Below are 25,318 nucleotides of genomic sequence, written 5' to 3' on the forward strand. Positions count from 1 at the left end.
CGTGAATTTCGTCTTTTCACATAAAACCTTCCAAATCATCGTATTCGTTTTCATCTTCTTCACATAATCTACCAACAACCTCTTCTCTCTGCCGCCGCCGCTACCATCTCCTTACTTGACGAACTCCAAGACCTCATCCTTTTCCGGCGAGCAACCACCACTGCTATAAATTCATATGGATTCGAGTTATAATGACATAATGACAGAGAACTCAAAAGATTCAGCAGGACCATACGACTCGTGACTGCAAACGGTTGAACCACCACTTCATTTTTCCAACATCTTAACTTCAAGAATCGATATTTTATTCATCTAAGCTCCACTTTAGACACGATACATAGTCTACAGTAATTAAATTAAACGTATAATTATTTGTGTTCAAAGTCAGTAACAACCATATTTTCACTAATATTATGATAATATAAAAGGCTACTAAAAGAGTATATTTTATTATCCCCATTTGTGTTATAGTAATAGGATGCTTGGGTTTTCCATAGGGGTGCAAACGAGCTGAGCTGCTCGCCAGCTACTCGAGATCGGCTCGTTAAAAAGCTCGATGGAGCCAAGCTTAATCGAGCCTTAGCCCGAGCTCGAGCCTAAAAGTAAGCTCATTTAATAATCGAGCCTGAGCCCGAGCTTCACTTATCGAGCTCGAGCCGGCTCGCGAGTCTAAACGAGCCTGCCATTTATATAATTTTTTAAAATATATGTTTAATAATTATAAATTAATATATATAATGTTATGTTATGAAAAAATAAATAAAATTAACTAAATAATATATGTATTTTTATACATAAATTGTAGAATAAATATTATATAAAAATAATTATAATTATATAAAAAAATAATTGATAAATAGTAAACGAGCCGAGCCCGAGCCGAGCTCGAGCTTGAGAATCTACTCACGAGCCGAGCTCGAGCTTTGAAAATAGAGCTCGAAACAAGTCAAGCTCTATGTAAGTTAAACGAGCCGAGCTCGAGCCTAGTCGAGCTCGGACTTGGCTCGGCTCGTTTGCACCCCTAGTTCTCCAGTAAAGACTCAAATTCGTTCTCCACTTGTGGTACATTGAGTGAATATTGGCAATAAAGGATTTGAGTTATGCCTTGCGAGGTTGTCAGTTCGAATCTCTGAGCCCACCCGAGTTTTTGTCCTACCGTGTGTTATGCTTGAGAATTCTGCTCTTGTGGTGACACAACGATTGACAATTGGCGGCCGACAGTAAGGTTTCCCGGGAGAACGCCCAAGCCAAAATCTGAAGCCAGCGTAGGCCCGTTTAAGACAAAAAAATTTTTGACCAAAGTGAGATAACAGGGCAATCCAAATTAGAGAGTACGGTAACATAAAACACACCGTTTTCGAATTTTTCTTTTTAAAGGTATATTTTGTTTATTGGCAAACCTAGTAACAAGGGCAAGAAGGTAAATATCCAGCAACAAGGCAGCATCTAGGGTTTTCAGCAGGTCTCTCTCTATAAATACAAACACCTTCATCGTCTCCATTATTATTATTATTATCAGTCTCACTCGCCGCCTTCTTTTCCTCTTCTCTTTTAATTTAAAAGGGTTTGAGAATTTGATGATCTTAGTTTCCCTTACGTAATTTACCATTCTGATGTTTTTTTATTTCTTGTGCAACTTGAAATTAATTATATTCCTCTGTTTATATAATAATAATAATTTTGAGAGACAGTTATTGATTGTCTCATCAAATTGGAAACAGTAGGATAAAGTAAAGATGGCGAGATATCGTTTCAGTCGTCATTTATCTATTGACGGTCTGATTGTTGCTCGTCCACATTTTTTATTCATTTCGAGTCTGTTAAAATACTAACTAAATACTTGATTTCTTTGATTAAATTTCGTTATGAGTCCTAAATAAATTGCGGCTTGATTCCGGTTCTCGTATTGAATATTTCCTGTGACATTTGAATGTATCCAAGAGCTGATGAGCCAAAAATTAATAAGTGGCAACTTCATTTTATAATCAATTTGGTATAACACACAAGGTCCAAAGTTATAAACTGTAGACAAATTGTGTTTTTCCAAAGTAAAAACTGATATTTACCATGTTTTTTCTTTTGTTTCTTTGAAAGGCAAAATCTATGAACTTGAACCTAGGATTAGGAATTTTGGACGTTTAAGAGACATTTATACGGGAAAGAAATGTAGAGCTCAATAGATTTTGATAAGTTATTGTTTTTGAGTTCATTTATATGAAAAAAAACAAGGAAAAGATAGTTTTCTTTTCTTATCTTTTCTTTTTGCATCTTCTCCTTCTCTTCAAGTTATTTTCCGTCTAAATTGGGAAAGATACAAATTCTCATAATTTACTCATCATTTTCTCTTCTCTCCTCTTATTTGCTTTATTTTAATGAAACTTGGAAACACTCTTATTATATTTTCCTTCTTTTTTCTTTCTTAAATAAAACTTGAAAACATAGCATATTTTTTCCATCCCTTTTCTTTCTTTAAATGAAACTCTGAAATATAATAGCAGCAACAAAAATATAGAGTTGCCATTTTTTTTTAATTTTTTGATGAATGTCAAATAAACTTCGAGCAGAGGCCATTTTAATCACTGGATAAAAGGTTTCATAGTTATTGTCATTGTACTTTACCTTATAGATTGGCAATGCTATATAATCAATGTTACTTAAAAATTGTTGATTAGTAGGGCAAATCATTGATTGTACTATCTTTTTGAAAATGAAAGCGTTAGTGAGGGCCTAGGGATCATATAAGGAATAGTTAATATGCAAATGAGACAAGTAAAAAATGTGAGAATGATTTGTTGTAAATAAAATATTTAAAAATGATTTTTTTTTTCTAAAAACCAATAAATTGAGTTTTATTAGAAAAAAAAACGCTAGCAAGAAGCTAGACCCACCAATACACCTATAAAACAACAGATATCACCAACAAAAAGGAAAACGAAACAACATAAAGCCACTCCAAAAGTGGGCAGAATCCCCAGAACCTGTCAATCACAACCACTCGTCACATTCGAAACCAACACCAATCAATGTAAATAAAAAACAAAAAAATTTAAAGAAACTAAAATGTTGTCCCCATCATTCACGTTTCAAAATAATAATAATAAAAAATATAAAATAGCAAAAAATGTCCTTCATGTTTGATTGTTTTTTCATTGGACGTCATTTATCAAAGAATGGCAAAAAACATCCTTTACGTTTAAAAAACTTATCACATTATGTTCTTTGGCTCTAACTTAGTTATATTTTTTTGTTAAATCTGGCCATGTGCAAGACACATGAGGGCATATTTGTAACTTCACATTTTATTTAATAACTAAAAGAATTATATTAACAATTACACACTCTCTATCCCCGTCTTTTTCTCTCACCTCTATCTCTCCTATCCACCATCACCTCCTCCTGCCATCGTCACTAACACCACCATCATCAGGGCAGCCACGAAACTGGTATATAGTAACGTGGTTTAGGCATCACGAGGATGCTTGTTTGCGACGACAGCAGAGGGTATAACCCTTCTCGTTTTCTAGCGACTAGAAGGAGCCCCCTTTGCAGCTATTGCTGGTGATTGAAGGATTAGACGATGGTTAGAAGTCCTACCGGACTAGCGGCAAAATGAATAAAGGCATGGTTGTCACACCCCGACTTAGGGCCTGGGTGCAACGCCTGTTAGTTGGTATCCGGTTTTGAAAATATATCAGAGTTGCGAGTTATTAGCGGAAGTCTTTAAAATTTTATTTATAAAATGTCGGGCCAGAATACCCATTTGATATTTCAAATACTTGTCTTTTGAAAATATAATTTATTAATAATATTCTGAATAAAATATCTGAGCCATCAGATCACCTCTAATGACTATGTCTCCAATCTTCTATCTGTCTTGCCTGTCAGTTCTATCCTTTTTCAGTTTCCCTGAAATGTGGGGGAAAAATACGTCAGCACACAGCCGGTGAATGACGCTGACTCAATAATACCAGTGTGTAAACAATAACAATACCTTTGTGACAATACTCATTAGGCACCCAACTCAATTGGGTTACAATTACCCTAAGTACATGTATAATTAATCATATACACAATATCATTTCTTTGATCAGTCCCGTAGACTACCAGAGGCGTGTTTGATGATATGCATGGCCTCGGGGAAATCCAAGTCACCATGTATGTATGGATCCAGACACATGTATACTCTTAATTTGAGTATGCCCGTTTCTCAATATTGTAACACAAAGTTTTAAGGATTCGTAAATCCCATGCAAACAGTTCAGACTCTAAAAGAGTTATAGAAGTTTAGGGCGTATTCACCTTATATGATTGTAATCAGTTTCTGACACTGATTCTTGTATATTGATCAGTTTCGGTTACTGACCCCTGTCTGTAAATCAGTTTCTGTTACTGATTCATGTTTCTGTTTTCAGCTTTCAGATTGATTGATTGGCTGTTATCTCGGACCTCGTACGGGTATTCGGAGTTAGTTATCTACAACTGATCGAGCGGTACTTCTACTCTATATCGCGTACTACACCATAAACCGTCAGAGCTTCGGAGCTTGGCACGCTTCACGAGATCTGGCACGATTCACGAGACTAAGTATGTGTGAAAATGTATGTGTTGGAGGTGTGGAATGAAATGCCGTGACCCCTTCCTTTTATAGCCGAATTTGGGATTCATCGCGTAGCGCGATGGCCCTTAGCTCAGGGCATCGCGTAGCGCGACGCCGAGATACTGCCACGTATTGACACGTGGTCGGTGATATTCAGAATCTTGTTCCCTCAGTATGCTATTAACCTAATAGGCTTTCATAAATATCTAGATGGTGTTTCTTGGTTAATCATTAGACTTTAAGTCTGTTTCAGTTTAGCAGATTCGTGTCAGCAGACTCGTGATCTGATCAGCAGATTTTTAAGCTTTACTTTATTTCAGCAGACTCTTAGTCTGATCAGCAAACTTTTATGTTTGATTTAATTCAGCAGACTCTTGGTCTGATCAGCAAACTTTTAAGTTTATTTTAGTTCAGCAGACTCCTGGTATGATCACCAGACTATTAGTCTGATTCGGTTCAGCAGACTCTTAGGTTTCACTTAACCTTAATAGAGTTTTATAGTCATTTTATATTTACATATGATGTTTGATATGTCATGTGTTGGCCTAATAAAGATAGTTCATCCAACTGGATGAATCTGTCAGATGATAAATTAAATCAGTTTCGTTATCGGTTTTAAATGTCAGTTTCCAATTTCGATTGAGCATTCTTGTGTATTGACAAGATTTGTATGCTGATATCTTATTTAGAACAGAGGGAATTAAATACCCTTTCTCAGTTTACAAAACTTGTCGTTTTCAGAACGAGTTACAACAAATGTACAGAAGTTAACTATTCTATCTAGACATTCCATATGTTTGATCTTTGACTTGATTGCTTTGTCAGATATTTCCGGTTTCTTCTGACATTAGTGTCAGTCTTGATTAGCTTTTCTTTTCGGGCAATTTGTTTTAAAGTGGCCCATTTCTCAACATATGAAACATACTCCTTGTTTCTTCCTGCATTCTTGCATCATGTGTCCTTCTCTATTGCAGTATGCACACTTATCTGTGCCTTCTCGTCGACATTTTCCAAAATGTTTTCTTCCACAAGTTTTACAAGTGGATTTTGAAGTATTTCCTTCTTTCTCTATCTTCTCGTAATCTTTCGGTTATTTGATTTCTTTTTCTTCTTTCTTTTCTTCCTCTTGATTTCTTATCATGCTATTAATCAAGTATCTGGCTACTTCCATGGCCGACTCAATTTTTTGCGGCATATTAGCTCTTACCAAGTCTCTTATCTCTCTTGGCAACCCATATATATAGCGTGTTATCTTATTATATTCCGGAGTAACTAGATGTGGGACTATTTGGCAATATTCAAGGAATTAAATATTGTATTCCCTGAGATTTGTTCCAACAACCTTGTTATTCCACAACTGAGTTTGAATTCGATCCATCTCATGAAGTGGACAATATTTCTTTATAACGAAATTTTTGAATTCTTCCCAGCTTAGATTGTACATTGTTTTTCTTCCTTTATTCCAGATCAGGGTATTCCACCATTCAAGAGCTTCTCCCTTGAACATTTGAGAAGAATATTGGATAGCTTCTTCACTTGTACACTTACTAATGTAAATGATTGCTTGTTGTTCCTCAAGCCATCTTAGAGCGATTATAGCATCTTGTCTCCATAAAATTCCTTAGGTTTATAAGCTTGGAAATTCTTAAAGTTGCATACTATTTGATGCTTCAACTTCTTTCGAGGTTTGTCCCTTGAGTTATTATCAGATGTAGAGCTATAATAAACTTCTTCCTTTCTTGAATGAACAAATTTACTTTTACTTTCCTCATCAGATTTTAGTTGACTTTGATTGATAGAATTATCTTTGATAGCTTCTTGTATTTTTTCTGAATTTCATCTTTATATTGGGCGGGAAGTTCCTTATTTTTATTATCAACATTTTCTCCGCTTCCAACTTTATTGGAAGGATTGTTCTGAGAGTTTGCAATTCCTTCTCTTGACATACTACAATAAAATTTTAAAGACAAGTTTAATATTCGGGGAATTAAAACATATCCTTTATTTATATTATTGTAGTTTACAAAAGTGCATAACATTATTTATAAATACACTTGTTATAATTACTACAGTTCTTATTTATCTATTTCTTCAAGCGGACAATCAATTTCTTGATCTTGCTGTCCTTTTTGGTATTTCCAATTGTTTCCTTTTCTTTTCCTTTTTCCTTCTCTTCTTCCATTTCTATATCGTTGAGCATTGATTCGGCTATTTTTGTAACATTGACTTCATAACATGTTGAGTCATCTCTGATGTACATTCCTTCATAATCTGTGCGCCGGCGTTCATTTTGAGGATGAGCAAAGTAAGGATCTTGGTTCATCGGATAATTGAAATATTCCTGCCCCTGAGGATTTTCTTCTTGTTCAGTCATTATCCCTTTCCCTTTGACTTTATTGATCTTTGGGACCCACTTGATCCACTTGATCTTGTTCCCTGCACATCTTGTCTTCGCATGCTATGGGCTAGTGGAATGTTGGAATTGAATGAATCTAAATTTTCCTCCATTGAGGTCTGATATGAGTCTTCACTACTAGATATAGGGATTGGAAGTAAAGTTGTCCCTATAGGCCCTTTTCCTTTACCTGACCGAGGTTGATATGATCCTTGGCTGGATTGACGATCAGACATCTGTACGATGTTAGATTGGAAATAGGATCACGTTCCTAGCTTATCTATAACAGTTTTATTATTTAGTGACTGTAATTTAGATACTTTTAGTTAAGTACCTATTTTGTTTGAATCAGTATCCGTGTAGGATTAAATCCTATCCGTATCATATTTAATCATTCAGTGATTATATCAGTTGGTATTGAATACCAATATTTTCAGCAATTTCCTTATTTCTAGTCAAAGCCTAGGTAATAAGTATACCTAATTCGCTAAGACCGATGGCTCTGATACCAACCTGTCACACCCCGACTTAGGGCCTGGGTGCGACGCCCGTTAGTTGGTATCCGGTTTTGAAAATATATCAGAGTTGCGAGTTATTAGCGGAAGTCTTTAAAATTTTATTTATAAAATGTCGGGCCAGAATACCCATTTGATATTTCAAATACTTGTCTTTTGAAAATATAATTTATTAATAATGTTCTGAATAAAATATCTGAGCCATCAGATCACCTATAATGACTATGTCTCCAACCTTCCATCTGTCTTGCATGTCAGTTCTATCCTTTTTCAGTTTCCCTGAAATGTGGGGGGGAAAATACGTCAGCACACAGCCGGTGAATGACGCTTACTCTATAATACCAGTGTGTAAACAATAACAATACCTTTGTGACAATACTCATTAGGCACCCAACTCAATTGGGTTACAATTACCCTAAGTACATGTATAATTAATCATATACACAATATCATTTCTTTGATCAGTCCCGTAGACTACCAGAGGCGTGTTTGATGATATGCATGGCCTCGGGAAATCCAAGTCACCATGTATGTATGGATCCAGACACATGTATACTCTTAATTTGAGTATGCCCGTTTCTCAATATTGTAACACAAAGTTTTAAGGATTCGTAAATCCCATGCAAACAGTTCAGACTCTAAAAGAGTTATAGAAGTTTAGGGCGTATTCACCTTATATGATTGTAATCAGTTTCTGACACTGATTCCTGTATATTGATCAGTTTCGGTTACTGACCCCTGTCTGTAAATCAGTTTCTGTTACTGATTCCTGTTTCTGTTTTCAGCTTTCAGATTGATTGATTGGCTGTTATCTCGGACCTCGTACGGGTATTCGGAGTTAGTTATCTACAACTGATCGAGCGGTACTTCTACTCTATATCGCGTACTACACCATAAACCGTCAGAGCTTCGGAGCTTGGCACGCTTCACGAGATCTGGCACGATTCACGAGACTAAGTATGTGTGAAAATGTGTGTGTTGGAGGTGTGGAATGAAATGCCGTGACCCCTCCCTTTGATAGTCGAATTTGGGATTCATCGCGTAGCGCGATGGCCCTTAGCTATGGGCATCACGTAGCGCGACGCCGCAACGCCGAGATACTGCCACGTATTGACACGTGGTCGGACACGTGGCACCGGTTGCTTAATGGGGTCATCGCGTAGTGCGATGCCCCTTGAATCCTTGGTCATCGCGCAGAGTGACGCCCCCTTTTTTCTGATTTCTGGGGAAGAGCATCGCGTAGCGCGATGATGCTGTTCCTGGGCTCATCGCGTAGCGCGATGGGTCCTGGAATCAGATTTTTCACTTTTGGTCCTTCGTCTTTGATAACTTGCCACTTCTTGGTCATATATCCATCTTCCGAAAATACTAAAGCGGCCCTTGTGCAGCTCGCGGCGATGCGAGCGTGCGAAGTGCCAAGTGCGCCATCAAAACGCCACATTACGCCCATCGCCCGAGTCCAAGTTCGTGCGCGTGCCCGTCGGGTGCTTCGCACCCTCCTCTAGGACTATGGAGAGTGGTTAGTCACATGAAAACATTTCTATGGAAACTTACTTCCTTATAAAGAGCTTCTATCTATTTGTTTGTTTCCATGTGGGATGAAAGTATCTTTTCCTTATTTATACCCATGTGGAATGCTTCCACTTTCTTCCATCTTTCCATGCGGGATGGATTTTTCTTATTTCCTTAAGATAAGAATGCTTTGTTTTTCTTTATCTCATTCTTCCCCTTACTTGCCTTTGAAATTATTTTTAATCCTTAAACTTTCAAAGTTGACATATTTGGTCCAAAATAAATATGGGTTTTTCCTAGATGTTACAATGGTAAGTGTACCAAAACCTTGATTAGGGTCCCAATTTTCAGATCTTAACGGCGTTGTGGTTGTTGTCTGCCGGAAACCCTAATTTCATACCTAATAAGCTATTCATAAACACTAATTTTAGATCTTAAGTGCGGTGGTGTTATTGTTGTTGTTTGGTGGTGGTGTGATGTGCAGGTGGTTGCTCCGATTATGTTGAATTGTTGTTGTAGGTTAATTAGGTTTTGTGGTTTGGTGGATTTGGGTTCTCGGGTTGAATTACAGATCCCACAATAGTGGTAGTGGTTACTTACGGTGGATGCAGTGGTGGTGGAGGGTGATGTTGACAGTGGTGGATGTGGATGATAGTGGTGGAGTGGGTGGCAAGTGAGGGCGGTCATGGTGAAGGTGTAGTGGTGAGCAATAGCTTTGATAGTTGTTGCAAGTGGGTGGTTGCAGGTATATATAGTGGCCGGAGATGGTGGCAATGACTGCTGATGGTGTTGGCATGGTGTGTAAAGAGGGAGATGATGAAGATGCATGTTATAGAGAGAGATGAGAGATGGATTTACACAAATGGTCCTTCAAGAGTTTAATTTACACAAATGGTCCTTCAAGAGTAAAAGACGAATTTACCCTCCCTTGCACATGACCAAATTCAACGAGAAAATTTAACTAGGTTATGGCCAAAAGACATAATGTGATAGAGTTTTTAAACGTAAGGATGTTTTCTGCCATTTCTTTTGTTAAAGGGCGCCAATTGAAAAACCATCAAACATAAAGGACGTCTTTTGCTATTTTGTCTAAAAAAACCCACAAAACACAATGCTAAGAAAAAATGCAATGATGAAAATAAACAAAAAACACAATGATAAATAAAAAAAGAGTTAAGTGCCACTTTAGTACATGTGGTTTGTCCAATTACGCAACTTTAGTACCGATTTTGAATTTATTGCAAATGGTTACCTCACTTTTCTAAAACTTGCAATTTTAGTACTCTTTTCTATCCCCGTCTATTTTCTCCGTTAAGTCAGGGGAAAATTAGTAATTTCGATTATTCTGTTTATTTTCTCTTTTGAGCTAAGTGCTATTTTCATATATGTGGTTTGTTCAGTTATGCAACTTTAGTATCTTTTTTTGAATTTATTACAACTAAATACTTTTATTAGTTTTGGATATATAGAAGAATCAAAAAAGACATTACATATTACAATTAAAAGATCACCTCTAACTCTAAATGAACAGTTCAACTATCTCCCTGTGCTCATTGATCCTTCAGACCCTAACAATTGCTCGTATTCAAGTTCAATGAATTACGATATGGTATTTTGCCCATGTGATTCGTCACTGTCATTTATCTACAAGTTCAATTGATGTTATACTAAGATGTGCGAAATTGTGTGATTGTTATTTGTTTGATCCTCTGATGTGTTAAAGATCTACTGTTATCATACCCGAACTTTTGAAAAAAAATCAATGCATATAAAGAAAATGCAAGAAAAATGGCTAACATGAACTCGGATATTGAGCTACTAGAAGTAAATTGGCAATCAGAAACAAAATGCTAAAAAATATGTTATACATTATCTTTTATCATGTATTTTAGTTACCTTTTTAATTGTAATATGTAATGTATCTTTTGATTTGTCTATCTATCCAAAACTAATAGAAGTATCTAGTTGCAATAAATTTTTAAAAAAAGGTACTAAAGTTGCATAATTGAACAAACCACAGGTATGAAAATAACACTTAGCTCGAAAGAGAAAATAAATAAAATAATCAAAATTACTATTTTGCCCTTAACTTAATGGAGAAAATAAACGGGGTTAGAAAAAAGTACTAAAATTGCAAGTTTTAGAAAAGTAAGGTAGCCATTTGCAATAAATTCAAAACCGGTATTAAGGTTGCGTAATTGGACAAACCACAGGTACTAAAATGGCACGTAACTCATAAAAAAAATACAACACAATGTCGAATAAAATATAACACAATGTTGAGTAATATAACACAATATCAAGAAAAAAAGACACAATGTTAAGGAAAAAGATACAATCAATGACGAAAATAAACACAAAACACACTTATAAACAAAAGGACAAAAAATAATATTTTTACTCAACATTATTTTTTTAGAACGTGGAAGTTTGTGGAAACATTTTTGTGTTTCTACTTTTTTTCGTTTTTTTATTAAATTTTGAATTATGTTTTTTTAATTAATTTTTTATTATTTTTTAAAAGGCTATAAATCCTTCTCATTTTTGTCATCATTTGTAAAATAATCTAACCCTAGAGATAAAGTCATACAAATGTGAGAAACTGGCTTAAGAAGATGTTGTAGTAATTAGTATTTCCGGCACAACCAATAACCATTGAAATAGGAAGTCACAAAAATAGGACTCACCTATGAACACGTTGAAAAAGGCTTGTAGGAGGGGAGAATCTTTGCAAACCATGAAGAAGTAGCAGAAAGAAACATTCGATTTTTATCATCTAAACAGAAATGCAAATTTATTTTTGATAATATATAAGTTACTAGCTTTAGAACCCATGTATTACACGGAATTTATCAATGTGTAAATTAATACAATAAATTATTTGAAACAAATAAGAAAGACTAAATAGAATTTTTAGAAATAATACAAATTTTGTTATATTGAATAAATATTGGATTGATCAGCTATTAATTGTCATAAATCCTTAAATTCTTTTTTTTATGTAAATATGTTTTTTACATATGAAAAGATTTTTTTAAATTAGATAATATATTTGTATACATGTTTTTGTTGTTATGTTACAAAATATAGATATTTAAAAAAGTTAAGATATTAAGGAAAATTATTTATTTTTTAAATGTACACGTAATCTAAGAAATTGTATAAAATTATTATTAGTATATTTTTTTATATTATTATGCATGGCATTATTATATATTATAAATTAAAATTGGAGTTGGTTAAATATTTCAATCCTAATTTTAGGTTCATATTTTCACATGTAAATTGCATTAAAGCTATTTGTTTTATAAGGAATTGTCCAAGTTATTTGTTTTATAATAAATTGTTTAATTTTAAAATATATAATCTTTATTTATAATATAGAAAGTTTTTAGAATTTCAATAAATAGATATTAGGAATTTGAGCGGAAAAATTTAGCCAATAAAAAATATGAAGCTGCCACGTCATCATCATTATTTTCTTTTATTAGTATATAGGTATTCGTTCAACCAGTTAAATATATGGTAAGATAACAAAAAGATAATGATTTATATGAGAATTGAAGTTGACAAAAAAGATAGCATGCCATTTTAATTTAGGTTGTATAAATAAATATATAATCAACTTGCTTTCTTTCTTTTTTTTTCCTTTCAAACAAGCTACATCATTTTGCTTGTTAAATGTGTAACGCCCGTTGATTTCCGACTTCAGGAATTAAAGATTGTTGAGTATGTACAATTCTCGGGATTTATCCGACATTTCTCGGAAGCCTTTACGTCACCCCGGTACGCCTAATCGCTAAACTTTTCTTTCAAGTTGCATTATTATTAAATTCCTGGGGCTAGAATGAAAATATTTCATATTATAACACTAATCAAAAAACCCTAGCCCCCATTCTTGCACCTGCAGCGATCGGCCAAGAGGCAGCCCCCCCTTCATTGCTTCGACTTTTTGATCGATTCCAAGTTCCTAGAGGTAGTTCAAGGTATGTACTACAATCCCCTACACTCTTTTTGCTCACCCCTAATCGTTTTGATGCTCAATTTTGCCGAAACTTTTCGTTGGGCAGATTTCGGCTAAAGTGCAATTGACCAACTTCCCTTGGATAAAAATTAGAGTTTCCGGTGTAGAAAGATCCCCAGGTATGGCATTTACATCGTATTAAAATTTCGTGGTCATTGGAGGTGTTTAGGTCGGTCAATCGATTTTAATTCGAAAACAAGGGTTTATCGGGTGTAAAATTGCAAATTGTTGAGTTTGATGCGTTAGTTGATCGGGTAACCGACCGATTCTGTTCGTGCAGCCCTAGGGGGGGGGGGGTTTAAGGGCTGTGGAAAAATTATTTTTTTGGTGCTCGGGGCTGTCGGGGTTAGTGCTTCGTCAATCGAGTCGGCGGTGCGCGAATTTTCGTTTAAATGTTAAAGTAAGTGTTGTAAAAAGGAACCGTCAAACCTATCAACTCGGGTGACAAAATTATGATGAATGAAAAGATTTAAGATGGAATTTGGTCCATTCGGGGCTGATTCGGTTAACAAATGGTTTTAAGGATTATTTCACGCGCATTCGATCCGATTTAACTATCTTTGGGCCTTGGGCCAAGTTGTTGGGCCTTGGGCCAAAGTGTTGGGCTTGTACGGCCCATTAGGCTAGAGTGTTCCTACAGTCTAGTTTAGTAACGCGTTATGTATAATTTACAGGCCCTTGCTTGTGATTGTGCCCTTAGGAACTTCCTAGCTCGTTGCAAGTATTCGATCGATCTCAGGTGAGTTCATGATGCCCTTTTTACTCATTTTACTTTTGGGCTAGCATGCGCACCTAAATGTTTTCTTACTTTATGAAATGTTTTTAAAATGATATTATATAGGCTTGCTAGTATATGGTAAGCCTTGGGATGTTATATATATATATATATATATATATATGTGTGTGTGTGTGTGCATATACATTATTTCTTGGCCTCTATTTGGCGATGTTGTAGTCTTTTCGACTACTGATGTTGTGTATGCCTACTTTGTGTTTGCATGCACTGATGTTACGTGTTTGGGTTGTACGTTTGCTCGACCCTGATGTTATACGTGGATGTTATATACATATACTGTTATGTATATAGGGATGTTATTGAATGGATGTTTACATATACACTTGTGTATGTATGAGGATGTTTAAGTTCGGTAATGATGATTAGACGGATGTACCCTTTTACTTTTAAAAACCTTTGGTATGACTATCATGATTTTTACTACTGATATCTTTTACTTAAAACTTGAACTCACTCAGCTCAAGCTGACTTTGTGTGCATGTTAGTGTAAGTTTCAGGATTTGAAAGATGATGCCTTATTGCTTGGACGTGCACGGAGCTACTCGGATGGTGAAGGGCATACTGGAAGGAAGATTTGTTTATGAATATTTTATTTCAAGGAAACTTATAAGAGTTATACTTATTTTGGTTCTTGGGCAAAATTCCCGGGTTTCGGGAACTTATTTCATTTTTCATGTTTTCCGCAAAATTTATACTCTGATACGTTTGTTTTAATATAAGAAATGGTTTTTTAGTTTATTAAATTTTACGAGTGTTTGAATGATTACCAACTGTGGGGTTCCCGGGGTTTGGGGCCTTACAAAATGTGCCCTTAAATTAAATATAATTATTGAACCTGCTTTAATAATTTTAAAATATGATCAAGAAAAAGTCTCACAACAAACATATTTCCTCAAGTTTGTAGATTTATAAAATGAGTGTATTGATGTATTAAAACCTTGTCAACATCAATTTCATAATAATATTTCCTCAATATAAGCAAAATATTTTTTTAGTAATTTAATATCTCAAATATTGTAACAAGAATATGTTATCGATATTTCATTATGATATTTAGAAATTCAGTGATTTATTTTGAGAATTGTAAAATGAAAGAATACAAACTTTTTATACAAAAGAATAATATCTAGTATAACTAACTGAATAAGTAATAATATAAAAAGAAAATTATAAATTTGTGCAGCTGTTTATATGCACGGGAGCACAATACAAGTTTGATTCTTAAATTGATTGATATATGTCCTCGTGATTTTCCTACGCGCTTTTTTGTACCCTTTCGTCAGTTGACCGTGTATTGACTGTCAAATTTTTCATTCACCTCAAGGGATATATCACACTTTCACCTCTTAAGAACTCTGGCTGACACCACCATCTCCAACACCATGTTTTTCAGACACTTTTAATCACCAAAAACCGTAAAGACGAGGTTAAAGTATTATCTGAAGTTTTGATCCTAAGCCTACTTACACACGATAGGTGAAGCTCAAGTTCAAGTTTATTTAGACTTGAACATAATTCAATTTAAGCTATTAACAAACCGATCTCAAGTATTTTATAAGCAACTCGGCCTGTATACATCATGGCTTACTACTCATTAGTTCATAAATAATAGATGAAAGTGTTTAAGATGTTAGGGTGTATGGATAACTATGAAGAGACCGACAATTGAGGAGGTGTCATATCAAAAGCATAGAATTTTGTAACTATTTATAACCATGAACCCGACCCCCTGTTAAGGGTATGCTGCCGAGTGCCGAGAAGTACCTGCCCCCGAACACCCTTTAAAGTAGTCATCTTGTATTATTATATAGCCAGTTAGCCAAACATAAGGGTCATTGGAGTAACCTTTCAAAAAGTGGTATATAATTGACGTCCACCCTTCACCTTCTTCCCTCAAATTAAGCACCCGATTCCATGGACTCTCACATACCAATCACCAAACAAAAGCCAAAGCCAAAGTCAAAGTCAACCTACTGGATCATCAACACACTCGAATCCACAGCCTTCTCGTGGATCTTCACTGACCAATCCAACCCATGGAAGTCTGCTCTCTCATGGCTTATATTCTTCATATTCTCAATCTGCGTGCCTATACTCGCACACATCGTCTACCAATGCAACACCTGCGATCACAGCCACCGACGACCCTTCGATCTAATCGTCCAGTTGTCGCTGTCCGTCTGCTCCACTCTTTCCTTCATCAGTTTGTCGTCGTTTGCTCGGAAGTATGGGCTCAGGAGGTTCTTGTTTCTCGACAAGTTGTCGGATGTTAGCGTTAAAGTTCGCGATGGGTATTCCGATCAGCTTCATGTAAGTTGCTTTCTAATGTTAATCACAATCGACTTCAGTTTAAAGTTTTAGTACTTAGGATTATATTCTTTGTTTTGTGTGATTTTGAAGGTGAAAATACAAACAGTAATTTTCGCTTAATCTTATAATTATATTTATACTTCTCATAATGATTCTGGTCAAATTTTGATACTCTTTGAATTGTTTACTTGGTGTGATTTTGAAGGTTAACTTATGAATTGCATTGAATGTGTTTGAGAAGTTAGATAATATTATTAGCCGAAATTGATAACTTGTGCGTTTTACGGATCAAAATCAACAAATAGTTCGTTTGAGCAAAAGCTTTCAAAATGGTCCTTGCTAAAACTAATCGATCCGTTGAGTTTTAATCATTAACTTGATAAGATTTTTAGCCAACTAGACTTTTGCCACTTGTTGTAATCTCGTCGTCCCGCAAGAAGATCTTGTAAGGCTCTTGTAAAGCTAATGATTAAAATTTGTCAAGTCGCCAGGAATTGACATGAACATTTTGAAAGTTGATTGGTGTATATTGTGTGGACGTTGACTAATAAAATGGACATTTTGACCATTTTGGGCAAGTAAGTTTTACTTACCTCTTTCGCTTCGAAATTTGGGGATTCTTATAGCTGTTTTAAAACGGAATATACATACGTGTATTACAATCATGAATTCGTGATTATGAAAGTAGGCTCTGATTTGATTGATTTACATTTTGGTCCGTAATTTCAATGAATTGCGTGATGAATTGGAATTGGTTTTGGGACACCAAGGTATCGTTTTCGTGGGGTGTAGAAGTAGACGACCCTGCTTTTTGTGTATTAAATTAAATGCAGTTGGAACCTATTTTTCAGATTTGTACTCTAGCAATTTTAAATCAAATTTCAATGCAACTTACCAATTTTAAATCAAATTTTTTGGGCATATAGATGGAACAATAAGATAAGAGTCATTAAGGGTTTAAATGAGTTGTGTTAGCGGGTAGGAGGACAATAGGCTAACCCGACATAAACCCAGAGATTGTGTGAGACATGTGAACCCGAACATAACACAAATATTCATGGGTTGACACGAATGGACACGTTTTACCCGAAAAATGCAAATTTTTATACAAAAACTTCTATTAGGTCAATTAATATTTTAACTTTTAAACTTCCATACAAAATACTATCAATTTAATTTATTTTTATAAAACAATTAAAGAAAATAAGCAGATCAACCCGCAAACGCTACGGTTGACCCAAAACCGACCTAAACCAGTTTATACTAAACCCAGAACCCTGAATTTCGTGTTAGGTTCACGTCGCATCAGAATTTCACACTCTAGATTCATTGATGACAAAATGGATTGCAACTTTTTCATCAAACATGTGAAAGTGGGTCAAGTTAAATTTGACCCGTGATGTAAAAGCAAAAGAAATTTCACTAAAACTTTATTTGATAAAAATTACAACTTTAGATATAAACTTTATTTAATAAAACTATCAATTTATATAGAGATAAACCCATGATTACTGTTTTGACATTGGTCAAACTAACATGCTGACCACATGTTTTGTTACACACATGCAGAGTTCAATGAAGCTACTGTGTTCATTCATCATCCCATGTTTCCTTGCTGACAGTGCATACAAAATATGGTGGTTCACTTCTGGTGCAAACCAAATTCCATACATTTCCAATATCTACATAAGCCACACATTGGCTTGTGCTCTACTCTTATCTTCATGGTTATACAGAACATCACTCTTCTACCTTGTTTGTGTCTTGTTCAAGCTCACATGTTCTTTGCAAATACTAAGGCTAGAGGATTTTGCTAAAGTGTTTGAGAAACAAGCGGATGTCGGTGTCATATTAATGGAACATCTTGCTATTAGAAGAACTCTGAGGATTATAAGCCACAGGTTTCGTGCGTTTATCTTGTCTACTTTGATCCTCGTCACGGTCAGTCAGTTTGCTTCTCTACTTGTTACAACTGAGACGGGCTCGCTTGTGAATATTTCTACTGCTGGAGAACTTGCGGTAATTTTACTTTGTAATACGGTTTCTTCAAAAACACATATAATCATTATATTTTCATACTTTGAAATGCAAGTACTAGTTCTTAAATTTGTGACAGAAGTGCAATACTTTATTCTTGTAATGCAGCTGTGTTCTGTGACACTTGTGAGCGGCTTATCCATATGCCTGCGTAGCGCTGCAAAGATCACACATAAAGCTCAGTCTGTGACAAGTTTAGCAGCCAAATGGCACACGTGTGCCACCATCAACTCGTTTGATGATGTGGGTCCCACTGAAGACACTCCGGTTGGTAACATATCCGATCGCGCTAATTACCACTTCAGCGCACATATGGATTCAGATATGGATGAAGGAGAAGAAGATGAGTTGGATAATACTAAAATGGTTCCAATTTATAGGGATACAATCTCATACCAAAAAAGACAAGCCTTAGGTGAGTTGCAAATTGCAATAATAAGTTTAAATTATAGTTGGAAATTTTAACTGTTTACTTATATACCGGTAGCCCAGAAAACGAGCCGAACATTCAGTGAACAGTTTGCAAACCATTGGTTGGAAGTTCGTTTATTTAATAAACGACTGAGCATGGACAAAAAAATTGTTCATTTAGTTAAATGAACGAACGTGAATATATTTCTCATTCATTCATTTATCTGTTCATGGACAAGTTATGTGTTCATGTTTTTTCGCTTAAATAAATAAAGAAATTTATTCAAGTTCGTTCGGTTTAATAAATAAACGAACATACATTAACTTTTTGCTGCGTTCGGTTTGTTTAGTTGATGCCAGGATCATTATCAAGAATTGTGTTTTTTTTTTTTTTTTGCAGTGAGTTATTTTGAGAACAACCGAGCCGGGATCACTGTCTTTGGATTCATGTTGGATAGAACATCGTTGCACACCATCTTCGCAATCGAAATGTCACTCACACTTTGGCTGCTTAACAAAACAATCGGGTTCTCGTGATCATGATCTGTTTCGGTCCAAAACCGAGTTAGTTTGTTGATCAAGATTTAGCTTGAGAAATATGATGGATATCATATGGTGTGTTTCTCAAATGTGTATTAGCTTGACAGAGATCATCTTGTTACCGCATTGTCGTAGCGCCACTTGGCACCCGGTAATTGGTCCAAGTTTGGTGCTCATTCGCATGCTACTATTGCCACGTGGCTTTTCATGATTGTGGTACACTATTGTGACATGTCATTTAGGAATGAAGATTTGTGGTACACTATTGTGACTTGTGAGGAGTTGTATTTTATTAATTGTTTTATGCATATATTTGATTTCTTACTACCTTTTAAAAGAATGCATATTACTTGATGATCAAATGTTATACTAAAATGATGATTTGTGTTTTTAATAAGGAGAGTGTTTTTACAAATTAAGACGTGTTCAAATAAAGTTAAGATTAAAAGTTGCTACAACAAATATGGACAAAGGATGGTTTAGACGACTCTGGATCTTGATACCTTGAACGGTTTCTGCTAAGATGAACAACCGGTAGCTTACAGCAGGAGGGAGTGTTTTGCAATCAATCTCCGACGTTAGAATAAGTTAATATGTTTTTTGAACGTGATAAATGAGAGAGAAGAGTATGAGTGTACGTATGAGACTATGTTTTTGCCGGTGTTAAGGTTTTAGACAATTTTTCTTAATACATAATCAAAGCATTAGATTTACAAGTTTTAGTAAGTGATGCTTATAGAAAGAAGAAACACTTTACCTTGGATAATGGATACTATACGTAAACGAAAGAAAACAATAACAAAATTAAAAATCCAAAATCCGTTAAATTTATAATCAATACCTATAATATCAAAACAAATATTTACGCCATATAGTTAGATTATTATATGTGAATTTATTTTCATTTAAGCTACGCGCACCTAGCGGTATCAATGCCCGTTCTTTAGTATTTGCTCTGGACCGGGCTCAGCATTTGGGTTGAGGCCCGGATTTAACAATTTCTGAGCTTAAGATGGTTTTATAGGAGAGGATATGGGTCAGGTTAGGCCCGATTGGTCGGATCTCATTTGGGCCTAGGCCCAATTGTCTAGATCTCAACTGGGCCTAGGTTAAATTGATCATGACCATATCTCATCTGGGCCTTGGCCTGATTATCCTAATCTCATATGGCCTTTTCCAGTTGATTAGATCTTATTTAGGTCTAGGCCTGATTTATCTTGGGTCTCATCTTGGCTTAGGCCCTGTTGGCTGGATGCCAACTGGGCGTAGACCCAATTCACCCGGGAGTAGGCCCTTTTGATCTGAGCTGCTCAAGGCCTAAGCATGCTAACTTCATCATTTATAACAAAGTCACAATCTCTTTGTGGTATTTGTTTAGGCTCTTGCAACTGAGTTGGCCCCAAGTGCGCGTGTTAAGGTCTAGCCCTGGCTTTGGACCTTCACACTTTGCTTCATAAATCACCAGCAATGAAACCAAGGTAAGTATCTTCTGCTACTTCAATAGTGCATATATATGTTGGACCTTTGACAAAATGTCTAAAATACTCTTCAGAGAAAGGCGTTGGAAGAAAAGAAGTTACTCAAAAGACTTGGGACGACAGAACGCATGGCTGCAGCCACTGCTTTCTTGGCTTTTGATGACGCTTCGTATATAATGGGTGAGACTGTTGTGGTTTCTGGAGGAACTCATTTCTTGGGTTACAGTCTCCGGTTCACTTAATCTATTTAATAATTGTTGGCTTTCCTTTTAATAATATGGTTATGCTACATTTTTTTTTACAAAATAAAAACTGTCCAATCTCCAAACCATGTAACCAACAATAAAACTATTTCAAATCTTCAAGAAATACTTAGACAATGCATACGACTCAGAAATTATGAAGACAGAAATAGTACAAAATTGCATTGTATTGGACGAATCAATCTATCGCAGAGAGTTCAAAGACAATCACCGATTATATAACACAATAAAGCACGAAAAATAATGAGATGATGTAAAAAATGACCTCAGTTAATAGAATTCGCAATGATTATAAGTTACAACAACTTGGGATATCTTGTAAACATAATAATAATATAAACATTATACTGATAATCTATTAATCGTCAATCTATCAGCCCCAATCGTTAGACGCTGCTCGGACCACTATCGTCAATCTATTTAATCGTCATTTATAGTTTATTTAATCGTCAATCTATCAGCCCCAATCGTCAATCTAGTTAGAATCGTCGATCTATCAGCCCCAATCTATTTAATCGTCATTTATAGTTTTATTTCTTACATTTATAGTTTATTTAATCGTCAATCTAGTTAGAATCGGACCACTATCGTCAATCTATCAGCCCCAATCGGCAGCCACTGCTTGGACCACCGTCGCCGTCGATCTATTAGCCCCAATCGGACCACCGCCGTCAATCTATCAGCCCCAATCGTTAGACGCTGCTCGGACCACTGCTCGTCAGCCCCCAATCGGACCACTGATCAGACCACTGCATGCTCGTCGATCTATCGGCAAACCCTAACTACTCGTCAGCCCCCTTTGCCACTTCAAACACACCGCTACAGCAAATCTGAGTTTCTCCGACTCGATTACAAGGGCCAATTAATTGATCTATATCAGTTGGTTACCTGCCCGGTCTCTTTGCAATAACTGATCTCCGCCTCTGTGGTGGTGTCTCCGACTGGAATCAGTGGGCTACAAGTCTGGTGATTTATCTTCCGCTGCGTCTCTCCTGTCTTTAGTAATCAAACATTCCTTTTTGTTGCTGCCAGAAACTGAGTTGTAGGGTTCTTATCAGAAACCCTAATTTTTCTTCGGGTCAAAGAAGATTGAGGCTTGTTGTGTTGTGTTGCTGTTATTCAGAGGTGGTAATATTATGAGATTGAAGAAATAACCCTAAAGGAAGGTTATTTGCTATTTTTTCTTCTTAATCACCCTAACTGAAGCTGATCAATATTGGTGACTTGCTAAAATCCCGGTGAGATCATTTCATATCTTTTATTTTTTTGTTGGCAATAGGCCTTGATGCTGCTAGAGTAGTCAATCCAATTTATCTGTTACTGTGTGCCGTGTGTCTATTATTATTATTATTATTATTATTTTTGTTACTATTATTATTATTATTATTGATTTGGTGTTCTATTGCTTGTGTTTGTGTGATTAGTTGCAACCATAGAGCGTAGGAACCATGACTATTACTTGAGACCATGTCCTGAAACGAGGGGTGTAGGAAAGAGTAAAGATAGGGAGCGTATATTGCGTTTGGCTTCTTGGAATGTAGGAACATTAAATGGTAAGTTGCTAGAATTGGTAGATGTGCTTAAAAGACGTAGGGTTCAGATAGCATGCCTCCAGGAGACTAAGTGGAAAGGACATAGAGGGGCTGAGTGTAATGGGTATAAGTTGTGGTACTCGGGGTCTGATGGAGCTAGGAATGGAGTGGGGTTTCTAGTGGCTAAGGAAATACACACTAGTGTGGTGGAGGTGATAAGACATAATGACAGGATTATGGTGTTGAAATTAGTACTAGGAGAGGAAGTAGTGGCAGTAGTCTCCGCCTACGTGCCTCATGTAGGCCTAGGGGATCAGGAAAAGAGAGAATTTTGGGATTGCCTAGACGCAGTGGTAGGGGGCATACCTAGGGGGGAGAGGATTTGCATAGGAGGTGATTTTAATGGACACATTGGTAAGGCTAACGATGGTTTTGAAGCCGTACATGGGGGTTTCGGTTTTGGTGATAGGAATGAGACCGGAACAGATCTTCTAGAGTTTGCGGTGGCACATGACCTAGGTATTATAAATTCTTATTTTAGGAAACAAGATTCTCATTTAATCACTTTTAGCAGTGGCGGACGCTACAACGCAAATTGACTACCTTTTGATGAGGCAAGGAGACCGACGTTGGTGGAAGGACTGCAAAGTCATACCTGGGGAGGCAGTTGTGACTCAATATCGACTACTAGTGACTGATATAGCCTTCAGAAATAAGCTGACTGTTCGAGAGAAGAAAGGTACACCGAGAATTCGATAGGGAAATTTGAAGGACGAAAATCTCCTACTGTTTAAGGATAAACTCATACTGCATACGCGGGCTCGACTAAATGGGGACTCAACTCATATATGGGAAGCTATGGAGACAAAGATCATCCAAGTAGCAAAGGAGACTCTCGGGGTCACAACAGAAAAGACAAGTGGGCATAAGGAGTCTTGGTGGTGGAATGACGCAGTGCAAGACAAGATAAGGGACAAACACGAATGTTTTAGGGAGCTAATGAGGTGCACGAATGAGGAGGAGCGAGTGGAATTGAGGGACAACTACAAAACGACCAAGATAGAGGCGAAGAAGGCAGTGGCGGAAGCAAAGAAGGCGGCCTTTAAACGGATGTATGAAAGTCTAGAAAACAAAAGGGGGGAACATGCTATGTTTAAGATTGCCAAAGCCAGGGAGCGTAGAAGGCAAGATCTAGGACCGGTGAAGTTCATAAAGGATACAGATGGGCATGTACTGGTCAAGGAGCAGGACATCAAGCTAAGATGGCAAACCTACTTCCACAATCTTTTTAACAATGGGAGAGCTTACCAAGAAGAACATGACAACACAAACTTTCAACGACAACAATCGAATAACTGCTACTGCCGACGGATCACACGAGAAGAGGTGAAGGACGCACTAAGGATGATGGGAAGGTCTAAGGCGGTTGGCCCAGACAACATACCCATCGAGGTGTGGAAGTGTCTGGGGGAGGAAGGAGTCATGTGGTTAACTACTCTGTTCAATAGTATTCTCAAATCAGGTAAGATGCCAGACCAGTGGAGGAGCAGCGTTGTAGTTCCTATCTATAAGAACAAAGGAGACGCCCAATGTTGTGGTAACTACGAGGAATCAAACTACTAAGTCATACTATGAAGCTATGGGAAAGAGTGATTGAGGTTAGACTTAGACGAGAAACTCAGGTTACGGTCAACCAATTTGGCTTCATGCCGGGGCGTTCCACCACAGAGGGAATACACCTTATAAGAAGATTAATGGAAAAGTATAGGGAGAAGAAGCGTGATCTACATATGGTGTTTATTGACCTAGAAAAGGCCTACGACAGTGTGCCACGACAGGTGCTCTGGGAGTGCTTGGAGGGTAGAAGAGTGCCCAGGAAATACATAGAGATAATTATGGATATGTATTCCGTGCGCCAGTGAGGGATACTGATTTCTTTCCTGTAGAGGTAGGTCTTCACCAGGGGTCAGCGTTGAGCCCGTTTCTTTTTGCAGTAGTCTTGGATGAGTTGTCAAAGTCGATTCAGGGGACTCTCCCGTGGTGCATGATGTTCGCAGACGATATTGTGTTACTTGCTGAGAAAAAACAAGATCTAAACATGAGGCTTGAGGAGTGGCGAACAACCTTAGAGACAAAAGGTTTAAAGATTAGCCGATCTAAGACGGAGTACCTACACTGTGATTTTGGTGGGATAAACGACAATGAAGACGCACACATCACAATTGAAGGGCAGGTGGTCCCGCAGGTAACGAAGTTCAAGTATTTAGGATCATTTGTACAGAGCGATGGGGAATTAGACAGTGATGTGACCCACCGAGTTCAGGTAGGATGGTGTAGATGGAAAGCAGCCACATGTATATTGTGCGACAAGAGTTTCCCGACTAATCTAAAGGGAAAATTCTATAGGGTGGCAGTTAGACCTGCAATGCTATATGGAACAGATTGTTGGGCCCATCAAGAAGGCACAAGTGCGGAAGATGGAGGTAGCAGAAATGAGAATGCTACGTTGGATGTGTGGACACACAAGGCTAGACCGAATAAGAAACGTTGTGTTTCGCGAGAGATTAGGGGTGGCGAACATAGCAGACAAGATAAGAGAGTGGAGATTGAGATGGGTTGGACATGTAAAGAGAAGACAGACGACGAATCATGTTAGATCCGTAGAAAACATTACTATAGAGGGGAGGAGGGGTAAAGGACGACCGAAATTGACTTGGGATGAGAGGATTAGGCATGATTTGATAGACCTAAACCTCTTCGAGGACATGGTTGAGGATAGGAATTCGTGGAGAAGTAGAATTAAAGTTAAGGATTTTTAGAGAGAATTGAATACCTTAGGGCTTAGACTTAACTTATTTAGGTCACATACCATAATGGTATTTCCCTTACATATATTATTATTATTATT

The 25,318-nt window shown here is 36.7% G+C and overlaps 1 protein-coding gene and 1 non-coding gene across 2 annotated transcripts; both read left to right on the forward strand.

Annotated features, from left to right (window-relative positions):
* Window positions 1–1,672: 1,672 nt before the first annotated feature.
* LOC143587558 (small nucleolar RNA snoR111) lies at window positions 1,673–1,799 on the forward strand. Its single transcript, XR_013144912.1, has one exon. It is a non-coding gene; the product is annotated as a small nucleolar RNA snoR111 (small nucleolar RNA).
* A 14,228-nt stretch (window positions 1,800–16,027) lies between these two features.
* Window positions 16,028–19,286, forward strand: LOC143587548 (uncharacterized). The gene is made up of 4 exons (XM_077068810.1): window positions 16,028–16,149; window positions 17,719–18,168; window positions 18,295–18,601; window positions 18,998–19,286. Exons 2-4 carry the CDS (start codon window positions 17,725–17,727, stop codon window positions 19,132–19,134), a joined length of 888 nt encoding a protein of 295 aa, XP_076924925.1. The 5' UTR covers window positions 16,028–16,149; window positions 17,719–17,724; the 3' UTR covers window positions 19,135–19,286.
* The last annotated feature ends 6,032 nt before the right edge of the window (window positions 19,287–25,318 follow it).

The sequence above is a fragment of the Bidens hawaiensis genome, unplaced genomic scaffold (genome assembly GCF_021521415.1).
Source record: "Bidens hawaiensis isolate Kalapana, Puna unplaced genomic scaffold, B.hawaiensis_p1.1 tig00035561_1, whole genome shotgun sequence".
Lineage (NCBI taxonomy): Eukaryota > Viridiplantae > Streptophyta > Magnoliopsida > Asterales > Asteraceae > Bidens > Bidens hawaiensis.